The sequence below is a fragment of the Talpa europaea genome, assembly GCF_964194135.1.
Source record: "Talpa europaea genome assembly, chromosome: 8".
NCBI lineage: Eukaryota > Metazoa > Chordata > Mammalia > Eulipotyphla > Talpidae > Talpa > Talpa europaea.
The window spans coordinates 32,488,795-32,513,326 of NC_140075.1; the positions used below are offsets into that span (position 1 = coordinate 32,488,795).

The 24,532-nt window shown below is 61.0% G+C and overlaps 2 protein-coding genes across 2 annotated transcripts in view; one reads left to right on the forward strand and one right to left on the reverse strand.

Annotated features, from left to right (window-relative positions):
• Positions 1-1,204: 1,204 nt before the first annotated feature.
• PLA2G4B (phospholipase A2 group IVB) lies at positions 1,205-9,474 on the forward strand (the record flags this gene model as incomplete). The annotated part of the gene is made up of 20 exons (XM_084240134.1): positions 1,205-1,483; positions 1,947-2,019; positions 2,320-2,456; positions 2,553-2,684; positions 3,032-3,072; positions 3,261-3,303; positions 3,534-3,588; positions 3,831-3,961; positions 4,223-4,306; positions 4,622-4,659; positions 5,355-5,490; positions 6,225-6,361; positions 6,594-6,816; positions 6,939-7,056; positions 7,331-7,468; positions 7,613-7,717; positions 7,875-8,054; positions 8,283-8,449; positions 8,941-9,127; positions 9,257-9,474. The coding sequence occupies 20 exons, from the start codon at positions 1,205-1,207 to the stop codon at positions 9,472-9,474; spliced, it is 2,622 nt and encodes an 873-aa protein (XP_084096260.1).
• Positions 9,475-12,118: 2,644 nt separating this feature from the next.
• Positions 12,119-24,532, reverse strand: part of SPTBN5 (spectrin beta, non-erythrocytic 5) — a gene marked incomplete at both ends in the record, with an annotated part of 49,781 nt that continues 37,367 nt past the window's right edge. The window contains 22 exon segments of the mRNA XM_084240135.1: positions 12,119-12,224; positions 12,628-12,857; positions 13,164-13,274; positions 13,445-13,492; positions 13,496-13,621; positions 13,876-14,065; positions 14,240-14,457; positions 14,599-14,757; positions 15,584-15,778; positions 16,009-16,213; positions 16,330-16,526; positions 17,005-17,217; positions 17,410-17,596; positions 18,521-18,777; positions 18,856-18,993; positions 19,599-19,745; positions 19,864-19,954; positions 22,506-22,678; positions 23,228-23,305; positions 23,580-23,768; positions 23,958-24,120; positions 24,377-24,498. Of these exon segments, the coding sequence (XP_084096261.1) occupies positions 12,119-12,224; positions 12,628-12,857; positions 13,164-13,274; positions 13,445-13,492; positions 13,496-13,621; positions 13,876-14,065; positions 14,240-14,457; positions 14,599-14,757; positions 15,584-15,778; positions 16,009-16,213; positions 16,330-16,526; positions 17,005-17,217; positions 17,410-17,596; positions 18,521-18,777; positions 18,856-18,993; positions 19,599-19,745; positions 19,864-19,954; positions 22,506-22,678; positions 23,228-23,305; positions 23,580-23,768; positions 23,958-24,120; positions 24,377-24,498 (3,543 nt within the window).

Genomic DNA, 24,532 nt, shown 5'->3' on the forward strand with positions numbered 1-24,532 from the left:
GGGGCTCTGGTGTTGTAAGAGGCAGAAACCCCTGTCCCTCCTGAAGCGGTTCCCCTGAGAAGGGAGTGGGTTTCCTCGCTCAGACTCCTTCCCTCCCCCCACAATCCATGTCTAGAGGTGGAGGAGCCCCTTTTCCTGGAGCCTGTCAGAGGCCCCATCCTTGACCCAGCACCCAGCTCCAAGGATGGGGTAGCGCAGTAGCTTTGAAGGCTGTTTCTGAAAACAAGCCACACCCCTGCTGGGCTGTGGTGGGGCCCGGGCACTCCCTCAGTTGACCAACGCTTCAGGGAAACTGGGCATTCCTGTCTTTCTGGCACCAGGAGGTTGCTGAAGGATGGGGACATGTCTCTTCGCTTGCTGCTGCTCTCTAGACCTCAGTGGCCCCTCCAGGCCTCACGTCCAGTCTGCTTCCTTCCCGTTCCCAGGACAAGCTCTCAGGGGGCCCTGCCCTCTAGGTCCAAGAAGAAAGAGCAGGACTGGGCGGGCACATCTGGGAAGAATTGTCTTGAGGGGAGCTGCACCCTACTACTGGGTTGTCAGTGGCTCCCTGCAGGCTTAAGGTGTCTCATTTCCTGGCCATCCGGAGTGGGTGTGGGGCTTGGGTAGCGTGGAGGCGGTTGGGAGGGACCAGGGAGGAGCTTGGGGCCAGCTGGGGCATCCTTGGCTCCAGATTAAAAAGCTGACAGCCCTGGGTCCTGTGGCCACTGCCTGGCACGCCTGGCTCCTAAGGACACAGCCTCATGGCTCTGGTAAGATTTTGGGGGGCACTGGGCCCCAACTCTGACCCTTCATCCACGGGGGGCCTGCTCAAAACTGGTTCTTAAGGGGCCTGTGGGCTTCTCCAAGTAGAGAATAGAGTTGAGCAGCCTTGAGGCTGGGTGAGGACTGGGCCAGAGGAGAGGTGGGGTTTTGGGGTGAGGGACTCTCTTGGATTCTTTCTGCCCTGGAGGTGGGCTCTGGGCCGAGTTCCCTGGAACTTGGATTTGGGGCCTATGAATTTAGCCTCCCAGCTCCCGTCCCCGGGCCGCCAAAGGAAGTGTCTGCTCCGATCCTCCTGACTCAGTTGTTCGGGATGTGGGGCCCCAGCGCTGACCCCGATGGATGAGCTTCCCCAGCTCTGCCCTTGACCCAGGGACTCCCTGGGCTCTGTGCATGGGGCCCTTCCAGAGGCAGGATTGGAGGCCAAGCGGAGGAATCGGCTTACATGGGCTTCCAGGCCCGGGGAACGGGTGTGGACGGAGCCAGCCGGGAAACGCCTCTAGCCTGGCTCGTCGGACCTGGAGAGCTCGACAACTGCCATCCCAACGCCGAAGGACCCCATCTCCAGAATGTTCTCCTGGCCAGGGCTGGAGGGTGTGGGGAACAGCTCAACTGGGGGGCCCAAGGCCAGGCCCCTTTCCCTCTGTCTGTAGCGGCCTCGCCCCCCATCAGCCTGTGTCCGTCACTGCCCAAGACTAGCCTCGCGGTGGCTGCTTGTCAGGGCGTGAGCCAGGGGTGCAGAGTAGGGAGACTGAGGATGCAGGGCCTGGAAGCAGGTAAGTATAGGGGTTGAGAACACGAGTCAAGCTAGTTTGGCCCAGTCCTGGCCCTGGCCCTCAGGCAAGTTACTGCTTAGCCCTTCTGTGCCTGTTTCCTTGTGAGGCCGGTCATAATAAGTAGTCCTCCCACAGGAGGAGGCTGTGTGATTAAGTGAGTTAATGCATGCGCTCCTGAGCCTGAGCTGGCCTAGGGTCCCTTCTGCGTCAGCAGGTGTCATCACGAAATGCCATAACTGCCTTCCACGTCAGGGCTCTGATGGGGTGGAGGGCAGGCCCGTGGCCAGGCAGAGCTGGTCCTTTGGATGGAGGATCAGGCCTTGAGGAGGCAGGCATCTTAGCACTCTTCTGGCCACCTTGGCCTTGGGCCTGTCAGTCTCCTGACAACCTGACCCTCTCTCGCCTCTGCAGGCACAGGTGCCCGGGGCCTGCCTGCTTACCATTCGTGTCCTGCAGGCCCACGGCCTGCCCTCCAAGGACTTAGGTGAGTGTCGCGCCCAGGGAGGGCAACAATTCGATTCTGCTGCTGGATTCAGACTGGGCACAGCAGTGGGAAGAGGCAGGGCAGGCCTGGGTATGCAGGGGTTCTGGGGAGAGTGCCAAGAGGGGGCTCTGGGTGGACTCTCATGTTGGGGCAGAGCCTTTGCTCCTCCTGCCCCAACCCTCCCAGGCCCTTCCCATGGGTCTCTAGGTCTCCTGGGTTTCCTGGAAAGACGTGGACTGTGGTGGCTGGACTGGGAAGGGCCCTGGGCCATCACTGGGCACTCGCCCTTCCTTCCCACAGTGACACCCTCTGACTGCTATGTGACCCTCTGGCTGCCCACGGCTGCCAGCCACATACTCCAGACCCGCACAGTGAAGAACAACAGAAACCCCGTCTGGAATCAGAGCTTTCACTTCCGAATCCACAGCCAGCTCAAGGTGGGCCGCTGCTCGCCGCCGCCCTTCCCCCGCTACCACTGTCCCTTACAGCCCCTGTTCCCCGTCTCATCCCCCCTCACTCTGTTCCCCTTCCAGAACATCGTGGAACTAAAAGTCTTTGATCAGGACCTTTTGACCAAAGATGATCCGGTGTTGTCAGTGCTGTTTGACGTGGGGACTTTGCGGGCTGGAGAGTTCCGGCGTGAGAGCTTCTCTCTGAGCTCTCAGGCAAGGCTGCAGGCCGCGCGGTGGAGGGCCCAGCCCTGGGACGGCGAGGTGCTTTGGAGGGAAGCCGGTGCGCGGCTGCCGTGAGTGGGCATCCCGGAGCCCTGCAGAAGCGGCTCTGCACCGAGGAGCTGTCCTCTCCTGACCCGCTTCTGGCTCCCTGAGCCCACGGCCGCCTGCTTGGTGTTGTCCCGAGCGAGCGGGGGAATAGAGCATCTGGGAGGGGACGGTGGCTTCCCCCACCTCACTCTCCCCAGGCCTCAGTAGCCCCAGCTGGCACCCGGTTAGCACCTGCCAGTGCACATGCCTATGCCCCGCTCCTCGCCTTTCTGACTTGCCTGTCTCTCCAGGGCGAGGGCTGCCTGGACGTGGAATTTCAGCTCCGGAGGCTGTGAGTTGGGGCCCCGGGGTGCTGCCCGGGTGGGAGCGCTTCCTTTTGGGAAGGACAGAGACCAGTGTGCCCACAGCTGACACCCGTCCCCGGGTGGATGCCAGGGCGGAGGAGGATGCCCAGGCTTCCTCGGGGGCGGAGAACCTGGGAACGTGGCGTCCTCCTGAGGAGTCCTGGGCTCTTTCCAGGTCAGACTGTGCCGAGCAGCTCGTCAGCAATGGCATCCTGGTGGTGAGTCTGGAGTCCTCCTGCGCTCTCCTTGCCCTCACGGGTGTGGGGTAGAACTGAATTGGGGGGGTCCTGAGATTTCAATCTGTCAAGAGGAGGATACAGCCTTAGGCTGATGTTTGGTGATTCAGGGCCAAGATAAGAAAATGCTGAGGAGCAAGAACTGAGGGGCTAGGAGGGTGGCGGTCTCTAACGGGTGTGTGTGAGAATCTGAAGGGCTCTCTTAACAACAGGCCCGGGAGCTGTCCTGCTTGCACGTTCAACTGAAGGAGGCAGGGGGCGAGACGTGTGAGTCCCCCACCCACTGGGGTAGCCCAGGACCTTGCATTTAGTCTCCCCCTGCTCTCAGGACAGGGGTGGCCTGGGGGCAGGTGCCCAATGGGTTTTCTCTCTGGTCCCAGAGGGATTGTGGCGGGGGCTCGCCTTGGCCACCAGGCCTTCACCTGGGGCTGTGGGTGCCCTTAGGCAATACATGGGCCCGTGTGGACTGATACCCCGTTCCCAACACGCTGCTTTGGTTCCATTTTCAGGGTCAAAGGGCAGAGTTCAGCTTGTGGTTCCCGGGTCCTGCGAGGGCCCGCAGGAGGTCTCTGTGGGCTCTGGGTCCTTCCACTTCCACTTCCCGGCCTGCTGGAAGCAGGAGTTGAGCATCCATCTGCAGGTAGAGCGCTGCTCCCGCTTGGGAGATGGGACCGCAGAGTCTCCCTGTCCCTCCCTCGGCACCGTCTGTCCCTCTGCCCACCTCAGACCCCCACCCTAACCCCATCACTCCGCGGCAGAGTCACACACTCTGGGAAGAGTATAGGGTCAGCGTGTGCCTCCTGACCCCCTTCCCACTGCTTCTGTCACTGTCAGGGGCGAATGATGGGATCCTTGCTGGGAACAGAGGGTAGAAATTCTAATCCTTTCATCCCCTCTGCAGGATGCCCCCCAGGAGCAACTGAAGGTGCCCCTGAGTACCCTGCCCTCTGGCCAGCTGGTGAGGCTCGTCTTTCCTACATCTCAGGTACTGGTCACCGGGAGGAAGAAAGCAGGTGCTTGGACAAGGGCCGGGTCCCAAGCCCTATGCCCAGACCCCAGGCTTCGAGGGCAGGGCTGCTTCTATAGCAGCTTCGCTCTGACGGCACCTAGCACAGTGCCGGGCAAGGCCAGCCTCTGGGACGAGGGTCCTCTGAGCTTCCCTGCTTCACGCCTCAGGCCTGGCCCCCGTGGGGACAGCTGGGGGGCTCCAGGGAACGTGAGGACATCACAGGGTGTGGCTTGGACTGGGCTGGAAGGAACAGGGTGCTCGAACCTTGTGACAAGCATTCATGGTTTTCAGGAGCCCCTGATGAAGGTGGAGCTGAAGAAAGAAGAAGGGTGAGAGCCGGGCTGGGCACAGGGAGGGGCCCTGGGCACAGCAGCTGGGGAGAGGGGCCACGGGGCTGGCGCTGCGGGAGGGGACGCTTAGGAGGTGCTCGGCGCCGGGCACCCGGATGGAGCACGAAGCGAGGACTCCGAGCAGGCAAAGGCTCTTTCTGTTGACTCTTTACTTGTATTTCTCCTTTAGGGATGGGGGGGGGGGCATCTGTGGCTCAGTGCCTGGCACTGGAAATTGAGAGTGCCATTTTTTGAGAGGGCAAGGAAGCCAAGGGGTGGGGGAAGTCGCGCCCCTTGGGACGGCACCTGCTGTGAGTGGACCTTCGCTCACCTGGGGGAGACGTGCCTGCGGGACTACCTCTCACCGCGGACGTGGGCGCGTCGTGTTCGGGTGGGTGGGGGAGAGGAGCTGAGTGTGTGGTGGGGTGCATTGCGGGGTCCCGCTCCGGACCCCAGCTGGCCCCGCCCTGCCCCGTCCAGTGGATCTGCCGTGCTGCAGCCACCAGGTGCCGCGCCGGGGTCGGGGCTTGCCTCTCCCCGTCACACGCCACTGTAGTCACGCTTCCGACACAGGCGCAGGGAGAAGGTTGAGGACAGGAGAGCAGTGATGGCAGCTGACTTGGTGGGAGGCCCACCCAGCTCTCCTTTCTCCGACAAAGCCAGGAGCTGCCTCATGGTCTCTTCTTCCCTCTCAGACCAATGGAGCCGGCCGTGCGGCTGGGCTTTGTGCCCTGCGCCGAGGAGCAGGCCTTCCTGAGCAGGCGGAAGCAGGTGGTGGCGCGGGCCCTGAAGCAGGCCCTGCAGCTGGACGGAGACCTGCAGGAGGATGAGGTTTGGGCTGGGCTGGATTGGGTGGGGGTCCTTGGGCTTGTGGAGCCCGGAACCTAGTGCTGCAGCTGGAACAGGTTGTTCCCTGACCACACGAGGACTGTTGCCAGCCCGGGCTTGTGTCTGCCGCTGCTTCCCTCTCGCGTGATCACATCAAATGCAGAGCCTTCCACGAGGCACTGGGGCTTGCAGATGGACGTGCCCCACTGGACCTGTGTTCCTTCTTAGTTTTTTTTTAAATCATCCCTTTGGACTGGATGACATCCATGTTTCTGGGAAGACTGGGAGTAGGCAGGAGGCACAGGGGTGGAAAGAATTCACCAGACAGAGTGGAGGTTGCTTGGTTCAATTTTTGAGATGGGTCTGGTCTAACTGATAAGTCCTGCTGTCCAGGGCAGTCCCTGGAGGTCCAGACCAGCCTGGCTTGTCTCCTAGTGAAGTAACCTCATGAGACGGGAGGGTGGCTATGTGGGAGATTTTCAAGATGGCTTCCAGAAAAGATTTACCAGGCTCTTTGGAGACTAGAGATGAGGCCTAGAATGGAATTCTTAACAATCAGAAGCCTGGCCATCAAGAGGCTACTTCTGATTAGACCCTGTGCAGGCCTGCCTAGAAGTGGGCTCAGGAATCCCGATCAGTTTTGGCCGGCTTTAGCCACGCATCTTACTGCCTCTACTTACTGGGACCTGGCCATCCCCTTCCCCAGGCCTCTCCAAGCATGCTATCATCTCTTCCAGATCCCTGTGGTAGCCATTATGGCTACTGGTGGTGGGATCCGGGCAATGACGTCTCTGTATGGGCAGCTGGCCGGTCTGAGGGAGCTGGGCCTCCTGGATTGCATCTCTTACATCACAGGGGCCTCTGGCTCCACCTGGTGAGCTGGTGGCAGGTGGGTGGCTCACTGGGTCGTGGTGCTGGTGGTAAGGCTCTCTTAGGCCCCATAGGCCTCTCTGACCAAATTGGAAGAAGTGGGAGAATGTACGTGCTGGAGCGACGTGCTCTAGGACACCCTAGGAAGTGCCTGCCAGGCTCTGTCCTGGATTAGAAAGTCCCAGATGTGTGATGACATCACTGAGTGATGACCCCCTGGCTTTGACTTTCCCCAGGGCTTTGGCCAATCTCTATGAGGACCCAGAGTGGTCTCAGAAGGACCTGGCAGGACCCACTGAGTTGCTGAAGACCCAGGTGACCAAGAGCAAGTTGGGTGTGCTGGCCCCCAGCCAGCTGCTGCAGTATCAGCAGGAGCTGGCCGAACGTGCCCGCCTGGGCCATCCGCCCTGCTTCACCAACCTGTGGGCCCTCATCAACGAGGCGCTGCTGCATGATGAGGTGCGGGGCGGCTGCGGCCTGGGGAGCAGCCAAACCAGGGCAAAGTCCAGAGACCAGGAGCAGCCCTGGGCAGCAGAGTGAGAAATGGCCCGGCACCAGGTTCAAATCACTTTCTCCCTCAGCCCCATGACCACAAACTCTCAGACCAGCGGGAGGCCTTGAGTCGCGGCCAGAACCCTCTGCCCATCTACTGTGCCCTCAACACCAAGGAGCAGAATCTAAGCACCTTTGAGTTTGGGGGTGAGTAGCCTGGAGCTGAGAGCAGCGCTCTCGTGCTTGGTGGGATGAGGGGTGACGGCCTGTGTGTAGGGGCCGGGTGCCCTGGCATGCAGAAGCTCTTGTCCTGCCAGAGCCACTCAGGCTTTGAGATGGGAGTAGCAGCCAGAGGCCCTAGCACCAAGGGCTGAGTCTCATGGCACCAGGCTGCCCTGCAGTGAAGCCCAAGGTGGGTGTGTTGGGACCCAAGGGGCCTGGGTTCTGGGCCCCAAGATGAGTGTGTGTGGCCTTCCCACAGAGTGGTGCGAGTTCTCCCCCTACGAGGTCGGTTTCCCCAAGTACGGGGCCTTCATCCCCTCCGAGCTCTTCGGCTCTGAGTTCTTCATGGGGCGCCTGATGAAGCAGCTACCCGAGTCCCGCATCTGCTTCCTGGAAGGTGAGGAAGGCTGGTGAGCTGGGCTGGGGGGAGTATGCCTTCCTAGCTCAGTCCCTGGCGTGTTTCCTGGTCCAGGATGGGCTGTGGAAAGGGTCAGGTTGTGACCGGGCAGGGGACTGTCCTCCCTCGTGTCCCATCGTGCAGGCATCTGGAGCAACCTCTATGCAGCCAACCTCCAGGACAGCTTGTACTGGACCTCGGAGCCTGGCCAGTTCTGGGACCGCTGGGTACACAGTCAGGCCACCCTGGGTAGGTGCCTGGGCTCCCTTGTAAGGAGGAGAGGGGGCGTCTGGCAGGGGGGCATGGCTGGGGTGGCTGTCAGGTTGTTGGGTGTCTACAGAGTCTGGGGTGTAGTATAGTTCCAGGGGTCTCCATTTCCTGAAAGACTCCCCTTCCTTCTGTGCAGACAAGGAGCAGGTCCCTCTTCTGAAGATAGAAGAGGCTCCCACTTTGGCCGGCAGGATAGCCGAGTATTTTACTGACCTTCTGACACGGCGCCCACTTGCCCAGGCCACCCACAATTTCCTGCGTGGCCTCCATTTCCACAGGAACTATTTTGAGCATCCTCATTTCTCTGCCTGGAAAGGTACCTGCTTTTCTCCCCTGCTCCCAGCTCTCTAGGGGCCTCCCAAGGCCCCTGACTCAGGTACCTCCACAGCTCCAGATGCGCTGAGTTTGGGTGGGAGACCCTGTTCCTCTGCTCGTCCTGGGGTCCAGGGCATGTCTGCGGGCTGTGGGAAGGGACGTGCTAACGGGAGGGAGCGGGGCCAGAGGGCCTTGTGTCCTCAGCACCCCTTTCTCTCATTCTTCCCAGCCACCAAACTGGATGGGCTCCCCAACCAGCTGACGCCTGTGGAGCCCCACCTTTGCCTGCTGGATGTCGGCTACCTCATCAACACCAGCTGCATGCCCCTCCTGCAGCCTACGCGGGACGTGGACCTCATCCTGTCGCTCGATTACAACCTCCAGGGAGCCTTCCAGGTGGGCTGGGCCAGTGGTCTGGCTGTTGGCGCAGGCGTGGGAGGCGGAGGACGACCCCAGGCCTGGCCTTGCAGAGGGCGCCTGGGAGGTGGCTCAGCGTCCCCAGAGGCTGAGGCCGTGACGCCCATGCATGGAGGACTGTGGCCTCGTGGATCGCCACCAGGGGGTGGGGGCAGGGAGGCAACTTACTCCACAGGGGGAGCTGATGAATTATAAATTTGGGTCCGCTGTTGGCCATGGACCTCTGGGGCCCCTTCTGTTGGGGTTGGTCCCGTGAAGTTTTCGGATTCCAGTTGCGGGAGCTGCATCAGGACGGTGGTTGGGTTTTGAGCATTTTCCGGCCCGGCCTGGCTCTCTTCAGTCCCATGCAGACTGATCTGGGCACTGGTGCCACATCCTAGTGGACCTCCACGTTCAGTCGGCCTGGCGTCTAGGACATGGGGGAGTCCCGGGGGCCCATCCCTCTGACGCCATTTCTGCCTGCCCTGCAGCAGCTGCAGCTCCTGGGCCGCTTCTGCCAGGAGCAGGGGATCCCGTTCCCGCCCATCTCGCCCAGCGCCGAGGAGCAGAGCCAGCCCCGGGAGTGCCACTTGTTCTTGGACCCCCACCAGCCCGAGGCCCCCGCCGTGCTGCACTTCCCTCTGGTCAATGACTCCTTCCAGGAGCACTCGGCCCCTGGTGGGTCACCGCCTGCCCCCCTCCACCTCCCCTCCCGGGGCCTCTGGCCCCCATCCCGCTGCCTCCCTCACGCATCTGCACAGGCGCGCCCAGGTCCACCTTCCATGCCCGACTGTCCTCTGTCTGCAGGGGTTCAGCGGACACCTGAGGAGAAGGCTGCTGGGGAGGTGAACCTGTCTTCACCCGGCTCCCCTTACCACTACTCGAAGGTCACCTACAGTCCGGAGGACGTGGACAAGCTGCTCCACTTGACACGCTACAACATCTGCAACAACCGGGAGCAGCTGCTGGGGGCCCTGCGGGGGGCTGTGCAGCGGCGGCGGCAGCGCAGGCGGCACCAGCCCTAGTGATGGTGGCAGGAGAGGTGCCTGCCCGACTCCCCCCCCATCTTTTTCACTTCCAGGCTGCTGTTTGAGTTGGGGCAAAGACCGTCATCCCCAGGTGTCTCAGAGCTTGCGAAGGCTCCACTAACAGGTGTGCCCAGTATCCCCGATGTGGCACTGAAGATCCCACCAGCTCTGCTGTAGAATCCTCGGGGCCGGTCAGGGTTTAAACGGGCATGGGCTGTCAGGCCTGCCCGCCCGCCTCAGGTCCAAAGGGGGGACGGTGGCTGGAGCTCACAGTGGTGACCACAGTTCTGCAAGAGCTCAAAACCCAGCGTCTCTGTTCCCTCTTGCCTCCTCTTCCCCCCCCACCCCCCCAGCCCTGCCACGAGTCATTGTATCGCGTGAAATAGAGCACTTTATGGATTAGGGGCTCATGCAAACACAAGCGTTATCTGAGGTGATCTGTCATTGCTGCCCAGAAGGGCCTTGTCCAGGCTGTTGTGTACACAGTGAGGTGCCTGGGAGTGTCCACTGCGGCAGCCCTGGCCCTGCCCAGGTGAGCAGACTCTGCTAACCCCCTGTCCTCTGTACCTCAGGATGAGGCCAGAGGGCTGCTTACTGTCACACGCTAGGGTGACCGGCATGGGACCAGATGAGCCAAGGAAAGTAGCAGCAGGGCCAGACCTGTTGGGAGGTCTGGGAGGTGTCACTAGTTTTGGGCCCTGGTGCCCCAGGCCTGCCTTGGAATCCTCTCCCTCCTCCCTACACGCGCATGGAATGTGGCTGTAGGGAGCTGGCAGGCAGCTGTAGGCGTGACCTGTGTGTGGGGTGGGTGGGAGATGGCCCGCCCTGCCCTGGGCACAGTTCGGGTAGTCACAGAGAAGACCTTTCCAAATATAAGCTGGCCTAGGCCACAACTGCCCTTGCCGTTTGGAGGAAGAAAAAGATAGTGAAGGGTAATCGGTACAGGAAGACATGCACTTGGAGAGAGGAAGTTAGAGGTATGTGCTACTCCGAAGCCTGCGATGGCTTTGTTACTAAGATGTGTTATGCTTGCAGGCCATGAAATCTAACCCTGGAGTGGGTTACACACAGGTTTTCCAAATGTTTTGGATGTTTGCATATCGCCAGATTATTTCTGTGACTAAGCATGTAATTTTTCTTTATGCATCTTAGTACTGCTGAAAACTCCTAGGACTGTTAACAAATTCCTTTGAAGAAAACCAAAATAGTGTTCAGTCAAATGCTATGTGCTGATTTTCATTTTGCAATTGCGTTATTCCGTTTGCTCTGCTTAGTTCTCTTTTATTCACTCTTGCTGAGGCACAGATTTCAGTTCTCTTTGGGGTGAAGTATTTTCCAGAACCGGTATAAAAGTAGCCAAAATAAAACTTTCCACACAGAAAAATCTGTCTTTAGTCTTCCTTTTTAAGAATATAAAGATTAAACGCATAATTATCTCAAGGACATTATAATATTGCTCATGGTTTGAATGCTTGACTCGTACCCTTTCTAGGAAGTCTCCCATGATAGTGCTCAGACTACTGTGCGCATACGCCCTTGTGGCAGGGGTGTGGCGGGGGTGTGGCAGTGCACCGTGTTTTGGTGGGGGGTGTGGCGGGGGTGTGGCAGTGCACCCTGTTTTGGTGGGGGGCGTGGCGGGGGTGTGGCAGTGCACCCTGTGTTTTGGTGGGGGGGTGTGGTGGGGGTGTGGCAGTGCACCCTGTGTTTTGGTGGGGGGGTGTGGTGGGGGTGTGGCAGTGCACCCTGTGTTTTGGTGGGGGGGTGTGGTGGGGGTGTGCCAGGGGCATGGTGGGGGTGTGGCAGTGCACCGTTTTGGTGGGGGGGTGTGGTGGGGGCGTTAATGGGGGTGTGTCAGGGGTGTGGCAGTGCACCCTGTGTTTTGGTGGGGGGTGTGGCAGGGGCGTGGCAGGGTGTGGCAATGCACACCTGTGTTTTGGTGGGGGGGTGGGGGCGTGTGGTGTGTGTCTGGTAGGGGTGTGGCCCGGGGGGCTCCTATTCCCACGGTTTGAATCAGGGCCGAGGTCACAAACCCTCTCCTTCCCACGGTGGGCCCTCTGCCTCTCACATGGGCCTCCCGCGAGGTGAGTGGTGCCCAGGGAGGCCACATTCTGAGGCGAGGTGAAAGGCAGGTCACCACGGCCACAGTCACCTTTCTCCTGCCAGCGTGACCCGAAGACCTGCGCGCACGGGCCCATCATCACCTAATGCCAATGAAGCAGAGACGGGAATCGAATTTTAACGTGGACTTTAATCAGACACCGGCAATCTGGAAGACGGGGGCTGAACCCCCCAAAGAAACCACCTTAACATTTTCATTTCCAGCGGCCTCTTTATGGTGAGTTGAGCAGAAACAGCCGAGCAAAAGAGCAGCCCTCCCTGCTGCCAGGAGGTGGTGATGTCTGGCCCCGAGCGCCTGCTCGCCCTCCCCCCTGGCCTCCTGCGCTTCCCAAGCTGGGCCTCAGCAGGGGCTCCTGCACCCCCAGACGTGTCCTAGGGAGCCGGAAGAGGGACTCGGAGCACAGGCCAGAAGCACCATGAGCGAGCAGATCTGCTGCTCCCCGAGCCGTCTTACCTGCTCCCTCCCCCCAGCCCTGTCACTAGTCTCCCCACTAGTCCCAAAACTGGCTCAGGAAGCTGCCCCCTAAGGTCGGCAGATGGGGAGCCTGGCTGCTCGGAGCTTGTGCTTGGGTGGGGGTGGGGGGCACGGGCCCAGCTGCCGCAGGCCCAGGGGCCCCAGGTGAGCGGAGCTGGGGAGCAAACTACAGGACAAAAACCAGGGCCCCCACCCCCACCTGGGTGGGGCAGAAACTGGTAGCCCCAATAGGTCAAAGCACCGGGAGTGGGGGGGGCCTGGGGGGGCTCTACCTCATCAGAGTGCCAGGGAAGGGCTCTCCTGGCATTTACCTGCCCCCCACTCATCCCCTCCTGCCCCCCCCCCCCCCAAGAACTCCTGCTGAAGCTTCCAAAACCCCTCTCGGCCGGCAGGGGCACCGTCTGCCTCCCGAGCCCAGAGGGGCCCAGGAAACTGCAGGGCCAGCACAGGGGCTGGCGCCCGCTCTGGGACAAGGCTGGGAATCCGCTCCCCGACGCCCTCCGGCCCGGCCCCTCAGGCCCCTCGCGGAGCCCCCGGCCCCTGGGGTGTGGGCCTACCTCCTGGGCGCGCCACCACCACCACTGGGTTCCTGCCTGCCAGCCGCCTGCTCCGGGGGCACAACGCAGGTGACCGGCACAAGCAGCCCGACAGGGGAGCCGGCTCGCAGGCCCCTCGTCCCGGCTGACGGTGCTTCGGGCCGCCAAGCTCCCAGGTGCCTCTGCCGGCAGGCCGGCCTGCCCGTGTCTCTCCCGGGCTGCAGCCCCTTCACCTGCGGCTGCCGGCCCACCTGGAGGCGGGGAGTGAGGGAGCAGGTGTGGGCCTGGGGCTGCGCGCCCAGCCTTCCGCCCTGCGCTGTCCCCCCAAGGCCGCTGCCTGGCTCCCGCGCCCGCTCTTCCTGCCGCAGCTCAAACCGCCCTCTCCTCCCGGCCCCCTGTCCACCAGGGTGTGGGGCTGATGCTTCAGCTGCTAAAGGAAAGAACGGGGGTTTCCTGTAGGGTCAGAGGTGGACTGTGGACTGTGGGGAGACCCGGGCCGTCTCCCCGAGAAGCCCTGGGGTCCCTAGTTCCTGGGCTCTCGCCCAGCATCTGCTCACCCCTGCCTCCCGCTGCAGCTGCGCCAGCGTCTCCGCCCGGGCCGCCAGCCGCCTTTCCAAGTGCAGGTGTCTGCAGAGCTGCAACTCCACGCCCGGCAGCAGCAGCGAGTGCTGGGGAGAAGCAAGCCCAGGTGAGCCGCGGTTCCTGGGGGTGCCGAGAGCCTCTTCTCACCCCTCGTGCAACCTGCCCGGGAAGGCCAGGCAGTGGAGGAGCGGCAGGCTCTGGCCCTGGCAGGAGCGGCCTGACAGTGCGGCGGGTACAGGTCAGGGCCTCAGCTCACCCCACAGCTGGGGTCCAGAAGGAGGCCTTCCTGGGAGGCCAGCCAGGCCTAGGCCTGGTCCAACTCCTGCTGCAACTTCTGCAGCTCCCAGCTCTCCTTGCAGCGCTTCTGGCCCAGGGCCCAGGACTCCTTGAGCGCCTGCAACTGCCCCTCCTGCTCCTGCAGACATGTTGTTACCTGGTTGGGGCCGGGGCGGGGGGTGGGGGGAGATCTAGCTCAGGTGGCGCCACCCAGGTAGGTGAGAACAAGGTGATGCCCAGCAGAGGAGATGAGGAAAGGTTTCAAGGCCTGGGCCTTCCCCTCCTCTGCCTGTCTCCACCCCTTGCCTTGCCTTTCCCTGCTGCTATTTTTCATGTCCATGAGGGGTTTGAAGGCCTTGAGTCACTGGGCTCCATCCCCAGCTCAACCCTACCCCACCTCTCTGCTTGTACCTCCAGAGACATGAAGTGACCCTTGTCCAGCAGCTGCTGCCCTTCCTGCTGGACCTCCTGGGCTTGCAGGCACAGCTCCTGGATTTCTTGCCCCAGCAACTCGTGCGTCCCCAGGAGCTGCTCAGCCCCTGCCACATCCCTGGCCAGCTCCTCTGAGGACACCCGCACCTGGGTCTCCTGAGCCCACGCTCTGCAGGGCGGGGAGGGGAAGCTGCTGTCAGGGCTGGGTGGGCTGCCGTGGGGGCGGGGGCAGGGTATGAGTTGCACAGCACTGGGGGGAAGAGTCCAGTTCTATGAAGAGCTGGGGTGACCCCCACCCCACAGGGCAGAGCTGAGCTAGCAGCCAGGGTGGGAGGCCACCTACAGCAGCTCCTGACAGCGTCCGAGGAAGGTGTGGCCCTGGACAGCCTGCTCCAGCTCCCTGCCCCGCTGCTGGGCCTTCGCATGCAGGGTGGCCCAGGCCTCCTGAACCGTGGTCAGCAGCTCAGCCAGGCCCTCCTGAACCGTAGGTTGTAGCTGGCCCAGTCGGCAGGCCTCTGTCCTCCCCCGTGCCACTTCCTTCTCCATAGCGGCCAGTTCCCTCTGCCACCAGAACACGCCATCAGGCCTCCCTCACCCCACCCTGCCAGGTGCTCCTCCCTCAGAGGGAGCAGTCCTCTCTGACAAGCCCGCCCCCCCCCCCACCACCTTCAGGGAGAGGCAGGCCATGGGGCGAGTCCTCACCTCCAGGCCCCTGTGCTGCTGCTGCAGGGCCTGCACCGATGGCAGGCTGTGGACACGCGCGTCTCTCGCCACCACCAAGCCGGCCTTCTCCTGCATCCGGCCTCGGAGGTCGGCCGCTGCCTGCTCAAAGCCGTGGACCTCACGGGCTGCAGCCAGTTTCTGGAAGAGGAGGCAGAGCTCCCTGAAGTCATGGCCTCCTTTTACACCCTGAAGACCATGGGGTTTTGGTGACTTGTTCGCAGCCACCAGGTACAGTAAGTCCTGCTGTGGCAGCCACCCCATGAGCTGGGAGGAGCTTACACCCCGGGGGCACTCTGTGGGGAGAAGGCCTTGCATGTGCAGCCCGTGAGAAAGGCAGAGGTGGAGGCTCTGAAACGGCTGCGCTGCGAGGGGTCCACAGGAGGGAGGAGCTGGGCTCTGGGGAGGAGGCCCCTGCACCCCTGCAGCACTTCTGGTGGGGCAGGGAGGGGAGGGGTCCTCCGGAGCTGCTCCCCCTGGGGCCCTCAGAGAGCATCGCCCAAGTGCAGTCTGTCAGGGCGTGGGGAGCCGGGCAGCTTTGCTAGAAGCCGCCGTGGTGAAGGGACACAGGGTAGACTGGCCGAGCCCGCAGCGTTTACATCAGGGGGAGTGGGCACGGGAGGCTGGCCAGGCCCGGCCCGGCTGCGCGTGAGGCGCGCGCCTCAGTAAAACGAAGCCTGCCTTTAGGGAGGGCGGCGCGGGCTGCAGAAGCAGCCCGCGGTGTGAGCTGCGCCAGGAGGCAACGCTGGTGGGGAGGCCTGGAGGGGACGCGGGGCTCCTGCTCTGCTCGCAGTGGGAGTGGGAGGCAGTTAGCGCCTCCTTCCACACTCACCCTCACACACCCACCGTTCTGACTCCCATTCGCACACGCTCTCTGTCGTGCACACACTCCTGGGGGGGTCTCTTGTGCCTGGCCCGGCCGGGAGGCACAGTCATGCCTGCGCCTCGGCTGGCCCCCAGCGCCTACCTGCGCGCGGCCTTTCACGGCCCTGTGCAGCTTCTCCCACGTGGCCTGGACGCGGTCCATCTGGACTCGAATCTGGGGAGAGCACCTGGGTGCGACCTGCTCTAGGGAGCCTGCCAGCTCCCTCAGGGCCTGTACCCTGGCCTGCCCCGCGCTCTGGACTTCCATTCTGAAAGCATCAAACTTCTCTTCCAGCACCTGAGAGGGAGGAAGGCCAGGGAGAGCACTCTGGGGGAGGCACCAGCACCCAGGCCTTGGCAGTGGCTGACTGTTCGGACCTTCCTCAGCCCTGGAGAGCTGCAGGGATTCTCCCAGAGACCCCCCCCCCACATCCCTGGTGCAAATTCACACCCTCTCACCCCAGCACACACTTCCTTGGCTCCGCCTCAGTCCCCTCCCCCAGGCAGGCTGGCTCGGGAGTGACTCACCGCGACACTCTCCAGGTCCTGCCCGTAATCCTGGGCCGCGGCGGTGGCCACCTTGCTGGCCAGCCAGGCTTCAAGGCGCAGGGCCTCCCGCTCCAGTTGGTGTAGCTGCAGCTGCTCCCTCAGGTCTTGCCCCAGGCCCTGCACCCTCTGCAGCAGCGCCGAGTGGGCCTCCCTCACTGCCCGCATCCCAGCCAGCACCTGGGGGCTGCAGCAGGAAGGACAGCCCGCCAGGGGCTCATGCACTCCATTCTGGAGCAGCTTCACAGGCTCCTGCTGGGGACACCCTTCCTGGCCCCCCTTAGATAGGCCTGGCTCACCCACCTATCTGGGTTCTGCAGGCGCTCAAGGAGGGCCGCGGTCTCCTGCAGCCTCTCCACGCGCGTGCCGAACCCCTCCAGCTCTGTCCTGGTGGCCTCCAGCTGCCGCAGGAAGGCCTGCGTGGCCTCGGCACTCTGGCCCACGTCCTGGACGTCCAGGATACAGCCCCGTTCTGCCAGCCAGGATTCTGCCTCCAGGAGCTGGGGGCACAGAGCAGAGGTCTGTTTTCGGGGGGAAGCCCTGCAGGGCTCCCAGTATGGAGTGAACAGCCTCGAGCTCGCGAGTGGCGGTTCTCAGCGGAGCCGCACCCCGAGTCTCCTGAGCGCTTTGGAAGCCTCTCTGCCTGGCCGCCACGAGCAGCTCTGGCTTGGTCTGGATGGAGCCTGAGGATCAGGACTTCTGGAAGGGTCTGAACGACTCTGGTGTGAAGCACGGCTGGAGAGCCGCGGGTGGGGAAGACATAGTGAAACCAGAATAAATCCAGAAGCTGGTTTTCTGGGAAGCGTGCAGGGGACGGGTTTGAGAGCAGGAGACCACACAGCGGAGGCAACAGAAGATGCCCAGGGGCCCGGGAGCCCCAAGCAGGGGTTTCTTTCAAACCTGTGTAGACTGTGGGTGTCCTTGTGCCCAGTCCCTGACCTCGGAACATGGCACCCCCTCCTCCCACCTCCCCCTCACCTCTGTTAGGAACCACTGGGCCTCCTGAGCCTGTTGTAGCAGTAGCCGCTTTTGCAAGACCTTGGCCTGCAGGCAGCCCAGGGCCTTCTCCAGCTGCTGCACCCGGGCAGCCACCTCGTGGGCAGCAAAGTACCGAGCCTGCACCAGCTTGCGCCCCGTGCTCAGCACTGCCTGGGTCAGAGCTTCGTGGCTGCTGATCTCACTCTCCAGGTTCTGTGGAGGCAGAGGACAGGGCTTGGGATGGTACTAGCCTCTCCCCAGAGATGCCAGGGGTGCACTGAAGAATGCGGGGTGCTCCCAAAAGCCCCCCCAAGGCAGAGCTCCTCGTCAGCCAGGAGACTTCCCTAGGCTGAATGAGCCCCATGTGAGGCCGAGGGTCTCTGCCGCCCTCAGGTGCACGCACACCTGGTGCTTCTCCTGCAGGAGCTGCACAGTGCCCAGGCTCTGGCCGCAGTCCCCGGAGGCCACCCGCGCCAGCTTCTCCTGCACCCAGGCCAGCTCCTCATCCGAGTCCCTGAAGAACTGAAGGATGCAACTCTGAGCCTCCAGGGTAGCTCTGTGCTCCTGCAGAGGTTCCCCCAATCTCTTAAACCTGCAGCAAGGAAAGGTGGGACCAGAAGAGTTGGGGGCTATCACTGAGTTTTGGGGTTCCTAGGTTCTTTAAGATTTATTTATTTATGCATACAAGAGCTGGGGTACAGACTAGAGATGTGCGGGGTGAGAGGACTCACGAGAGGCAACAGGAAACAGAACAGGCAGACTGACTGAAACACACTGCTGAGGGGAGCAGTGGGCGAGACAGGAGAGGTCTGCACGCCATGTGGGTTTTTCTCTGGCCCACCGGGATGGAACCGGTGCTGCAGAGGCTGTGGATTGCTTCATAGTGCTGGGCTCAACCCCTTGCGCCACCAGGGAGGCCCCGGGGTCCCTAGGTTCTTGACTATGGCCATGAAAAAACTCAAAGCCATGTTCAAGCCAGCAAAGTTAAATTTATTTAGGGACAGTGTCCATGGAACAATTGCCCTGAAAGGTGGGGGATTCCTGACTTAAATGGGGTGCAGAGGGCGGCTCACTTCTCCCTTTGTGGGCTTACGTGCAGGTGCTCCCCGGGCGTTGGTTTTTCAGGGCCGTCAGGAGATTCTAAGCCACCCCTTCTGCACTGAGCAGCCGGTTGGCGCAGGGGTCTGCCTTCCTACCTCTAGGTGTTTCTTATACTCCGGCTTTACCGGGAGGACTGACTTCCCTGCTCTGGGCATTTCCTGGCTCCCCCCAGGCTTCGTTGGCCCTGGCAAGTGTTTCCCGGGGTCCTGGATATGTTGATTGTTAATTTTCTTTGGGCATTGTCCTTTCTGCCCAAGCTGCCTAACAGGGATCACTTAGTAGGGCCAGGGGGTGCCCCAGAGCCCAGCTCCCTGTGTCCCTCACCGTGGGCAGGGGACCCTGAGCAGAGATAAGCCAGGGGCAGGGAGGAGGGGCAGGAGGCATGGGGCAGGAGGATACATGTAGGTGGACCTACCTTTGAAGCAACTGCTGGGTTTGCTCTTCCACGTCCTGGGCAAGACAGTGGCCTTTCCGCATAAAGGCCTGGGCCTGGCCCAGCAGTGCCTGTGCCTGCCTGGTCTGCCTGTCCACCGCTGCCTCCAGCTCTCCCTGTGCCCGGAGGAGCTCTTCCAGCCCAGCCTGGTCCTGGCTCCCCACAGGGGCTGTTAGCTCGGCCTCCACGGGCCCCAGCCAGCTCTCCAGTTCTTTCACACTCCGCTGCACACGCAGGACCTGGGGAAGAGTGTGCAGTGGGCGCCCGGGGCAGGCCCAGAGCCCCATCCAGCCTGCTCCTGGCCCATGCAACCTCACCTCACAGGCCTCCTGTAGCTTGGCTGCCCTCCTCTGGCAGTTGGCTTGCAGCTGGTCCCAGAGCTCTGTCAGCTCCTGCAGCCGCTCTTGGATGATCTCTGAGGTGGGGTGACCTCCCTCCAGCAGCCTTTGCCCCTCCTACAGCCGCAATATGGCGCCCACCTCAGGGACTCAGGGCTACTGGTGCCAGGGGCACTGGTGTTGTCTCCAACCACCAGGCCCACGGCTGCAGTCCGTGCTAGCTGTGTGTTCTTGGGCAAGTTCCTTAACCACTCTGAGCTCATTTTCCTTATCCATGGAGTGGAGACGATCATGAGATAACATTTAAAATTCTTAGCAGGGCACTTACATCAGTGGGCTCCCGCCAGGAGACAGGATTAGCCTTTGCAGGTGGAAGAGGGGAAATTTAAAAGGTGCTCTACTCTGGCCCCTTGATACACAGGATGGCTGGCTGTGCCTGACCATCCTCTGATGTCTTTCTGAGATGGTTGTTACAAATGATCAGTCAAAACACGATCTTAAAATTCTTGGAAAGACAAGAATTTGGGAGAAGTTGCTCCAAGGAAGCTCCTGCTACTCTCTCCCCTCAGAGCTCAGCAGGTGCTCACACACAGAGAGCGCTAGAGGAACACCAGCCACTTGCAACCATGGTTCAGAGCCGCGCCAGGCCTCTGTGGGGCTGCCCTGTGTTTGGGGTGCAAGGCTGTCCCACAACCCCGCAGCCAGGCCCCACAGGGCCTCACCATCTGCAGTCTTTGTTTGTGGTGCGCACTCGTGTCCAGCTCGGCCAGGAGATTCTGCTGGTCCCTCATCTGCGCCTGCAGCACGGCCGGGTCCCGCCAGGTTTCCTCCAGGGCCGCCAGGTTCTTCTCCCGGAGCCATGTGGTAACCTGGGTGCATGGGAGGACCACGTTCTGTTGCCTGGGGTTCTCCCCTGCCCCCTCACCTCTGGGTTGGCCAAGAGGATGGGTGCCCTCACCACAACCACCCCCCACAACCCAGGGGAACCTCAGAGGAATCCTGCAAGAAAGTCTGCAGCTGCCGAAGCTTCTCCAGCTGGCGGCGGCGGGTGCCTGCTCGCGCCAGGAGCGCCTCTTTCCTGCAAGAAGAAGGTCGTATGGGCCCCCAGGTCTGCTCCCCAGCACCTGCGCTGCCACAGGAGTGTGTGCGCGCATGCAAATGAACCCTTCGCCCTTCTTGTGGATCAATATACCCCGGGCCTGGACTTCCCCTGAAAAGAGGGGGTTCCTCTCTTTCTGTCTGTTATGGGCGGAATCGGGTCTCCCAGAGTCATATGTTGAAGTCTCAACTCCCAGCACCTCCAGAATGTGACTATGTGGAAATAGGATCTTCAATGAGGTAATTCATTTAAAATGAAGTCTTTGGGTAGATGCTCATCTGATGTGGTCGGGGGAGGAGAGAGAGAAGGACGTGGACGCACACAGAGGAACAGCCATGTGAGGAGGGGGCGAAGACAGCTGCCTGCAAGCCAAGGGGCGAGACAGGCGACAGCAGCCCTGGAACCCCTTGATCCAGGACAGCCTCCAGAAGAGTGAGACAATCAACACCCTGTGTGGAAATCACCCAGTCGCTGGCATCCTGTGATGGCAGCCCCAGCCCACCAGCACGGTGTCTCCAGCTACTTTTCTGATCATGCACGGCCACGACAACTTTCTGAGCATGCCCCACACATGTGCCTCTGTATGTGTGCGTGTGTGTGTGTGTGTGTGTGTGTGCACGCTCACTTACACACATGTGCACCTCTGTACCAGTATATTAAGTGCATTGCCATGTGCTCCAAAGTAGATTAGAAATGAGATCCATATGTGGAGAAAAAGGAACTCTCCTGCACTGTTGGTGGGAGTGCAAACTGGTCCAACCACTATGGAGAGCTGTGTGGAGATTTCTGGACCTACTAAACATAGAGCTTCCATATGATCCAGCAATTCCACTCCTAGGTATTTACCCAAAGGACACAGAAACATCCATTCCAAAGAGCACCTGCACCCCTATGTTTATAGCAGCACTGTTTACAATAGCTGAGCTTTGGAAACAACCCAAATGCCCAAAAATAGATGACTGGATCAAGAAGATGTGGTCCATATACACCATGGAATATTACTCAGCATTCAAAAAAGATAAACACATGCCATTTGCAGCAACATGGATGGCGCTGGAAGGGATCATGCTCAGCGAAATAAGCCAGAAAGAAAAAGAAAAATACCGGATGGTCTCACTCAGAGCAGGAATCTAGAAAACTTAAATAAGGAACCAGGAGAAAGAATAACTATAAGAAAGAAAAAATCAAAATCAACAAACAACTATGAACCAGAGACACTCTATGGGGGTTGGGGGGTGGGGAGGGGAGGGATTGGGGTCAAAATAAGGGGGTTGCAATTGTATGGGGAATATAAAAATAAAATTTATTAAAAAAAAAAAAAGAAATGAGATCCATAAACAAAGAAGCAAAGAAGTCTTCATGTTAGCTCCTCCTGTCCCTGGTCTTGGGGTCCATCACTGGTCTGGCATGAAACTTTGTACTCAAGAATGCCTGAGCCTGGAAGGGATGAGGGTGGCGCTGTTTTGGGGGGTAGCTGGTCTGTTTGGAACCCCCTAACGTGACTGGGGAAGGAGGTGTTATTAAAGACCTCAGGGGTACACAGGTGGGGTCCATCTGCAAGAAAGGGGAGGGGTTGGCTGAGTGCCCCTGTGAGGGCACCAGCCCTAGAAGCTTTGGGGCCTTGCAAAGATGGGAATCCCTGTCAGATGGGGAACAGGTTTTTGGGCAAATCTACCTTGATCTGAAAATCTGAGTAACTGGGGCCTCCCTGGTGGTGCAGGAGTTAAGTCAGCGCTCTCAAGCTACCGCCAGCCACTGCGGCCTGAATTCAACTCCCAGCCAGGGAGCTATCCACATGGCGCGGCAGACCTCTCCTGTCTCGCCCGCTGCTCTCCTCTTTGGTGTATCTCGGTGGATCTGCCTGTTCTGCTCCCTGCTGTCTCTGGTGACTCCTCTTACCCCCTGCACCTCTGGCCTACACCCCAGTTCTTCTACACAAAAATTAATTTTAAAAAAGTCTGAGGGGCTGAACAAGGCAGCAGATGGGCTTTTATGAGGATGAATGGCGGATCCTGGTATCTCATGAGCTGTGTGAGATTTAGTTGAACAAGCATAAGGAATCTGCCAGCCCTTCCAGTGCCAGCAGCACCTGAAAAAGGCAGGGGAGCTTTTCAGTCACCCCAACCCCAAGAGGCAGGTATTGCTATCTCCTGGCTGAAGACTGAGGCTTCGTGAATAATTTCTCCTAGTCCCGCCCTGAGCAGCAGCAAGGAACTCAGGCCCATGTGGCCCTGGAGGGTGACCCCAACCATGATGCCCTGGGAGCGCCAGCTCATCAGGTAGTTTCTCTTGTTTTCTAGTGCACACTTCCTTGTAAAATTGCCTCAGCTGGATGACCGTGTGCAACCTGCCACTCATCGTGGGCCCGCACACCGCAGTCTAAGAGATTGGGCCCTGGCATCTGACGTCAGCCCTTGGAAAAGGCTGATGAGCCTGGGCCAAAAAGGGGAAGAGCAGGAAGGGCAGAGCTGGGATGCCCAGTGCCCACGCCAGCGCACCCACAATCCCCACCCCCCAGGGCCACCAGTACCTGAGGAGCACGGCCTGGCACCGGTCTAGGGCACTCTGAGCCTTGGGGTGTCCATCTCGGCGCAGAGCGTGAGCTGCAGCCTCCAGGGCGCTGATCTTTCCTGCCTGTGCCTCCAGGCCCCGCTCCAGGAGCTTGTGCTTCCACAGGAGGGTCTCCGCATCAGCCACGGGGTCCTGGAGGGAGCAGGGAAGCAGATACTGCCCATGGGCTGCCCCCTTATCTCAAGGGTCTACTTTCCCACCTGGAGCCATCCTACCAAACGTCCCCCACAGGACGTGTGCTCAGTGTCCGACTCTAGGACAGCACCACCCCGGGAGCTGCTGGGGTTAGGGGTCAAGTGTCAGAATTTCCAGGGCTGGCGGAGCTTCTTCACATAACAGGAACACCCTCCTCTGCGTTCCCAGTTAGACCACAGTTGCCGGGATAGGTTACCCCGATTATGAGGCCTCATGAGGCAGACTGGCCCGCCACGGTGCTGGGACAGTGTGGGGAGAGCAAACTCTGGGTGTAAGGGAGTGAGGAAGGCAGAGGGGAGAGGAGGTGGGAGGCAAGAAAGGGCCAAAGTCCACACGCTCACCCTCTCAGCTCCCCACCTTCCCCGTGGGGACTCCCGGCGGCTGCGGGGTGCGGACAGTGCCTCGGCCTGGGAGCTGAGGCAGCACTGCTGGTGTGGGCCCTCATGCCACTCAGGCAGAACTCCCCTCACCCCCACCAGCACCTACCCCCAGGCCCTCGCTGGCCAGGCAGGCCTCCTTGCTGCAGAGCCAGCTTTCCATCTGCTCCGCAGAGTTTAGGAACAGCTGTGGGGAAAGGGAGGGGAAAAGGCAAGGAGGAGGTGAGAGGACGGGCCAGTCTCTGCAGGTAGAAAGGCCCTTTGGGAGAGCCAGGGAAGAAACCAGGGGCCTGGGTCACAGAGTGACTCCGCTGACGAGACTTGTGGTGGAGCTGAGTGCAGGGTGAGGGGGGGTGGGTGGCATGTGGTGGGCAAGTGTCTGGCCTTGCAGCGGCTCTGCCTTTGGCTCTGGCCAGGAGCAGCATGGGCACGATGGAGGGGGCGGGATGGAGGCTGCCTACCTGGAGCTCCAGGGCCTGCTGCAGCTGCAGGTGCTGCTCCTGCCAGGTCTCTTCCAGGCAGTTCAGCTCCTGGTCTAAAGTAGCCAGGGCTTGGCGGATGTCGGGGAGGCCTGACTGCCCAGCTGCAAGTAACCGCTGTCCAGTGCTTCTGACTAGCCCGATACGGTCTGCCTGGGCATTCAGCTCAGCCTTTAACAAGACAGGGCCCAGGCCTCAGAGGCTGAGGCTTCAGGGCTGGAGGGGGCCCGCTAGGGAGGAGGAGGGATGGGGAAGACCCAAGACCGAGGCAGATGATGGAAACAAGACCCGGGAGAACGTTGGTGGTTGCAGGAAGGGGCAGGGCAGAGAGCGAAGGCCCCAGGGTCCCGGGCGGCTCACCTTTCGCTCCTGGTGCTCCTCCAACATGCGCCGGGCCTCGGCGGGACTTCCGGGGGCACTTTGGGGGCACATCTCAGCCTGCAGGCCCTGGGCCCAGACCAGCAGTTCCTGCAGCATTGCCTGGAATTTCTGCGCTTGGTGCAAGGCATCCAGGGCCTCTCTCCTGCCCATAGGTTCATCCACTAATCCCAAGGCCTCCGGGCCCCTGCTCCCCTGTGCCCACCACTGTCTTCTGTCCCTGGGGCCCCTCAGCCAGGGAAGGCCCATGGGCTGGGAATTAATGGGATGACAACACAGATGGTTGTCTGAGGAATGGGAAAATCTCTCGGGGGAGAGCAGAGCAGGGAAGTGTGGGCCCTGAGGTGCGGAGGAGACAGGTTAGTGCGGGCAGTGAGGACAGACGCGCAGGGAGGCTGTACCGCTTCTGAGCCCCACTCTGGAGGTGCCGCCATCTGTCCATCATCTCCTGCTGCTTGCGGCTGAGGCTGTGGGCTGCCTGGGGGCTTCTCTGGCAGAGCTGGACCACCTTGTGTTCCAAGGGCTGTGGGGAAATTCGGAGTCAGGGGCTGGGGCAT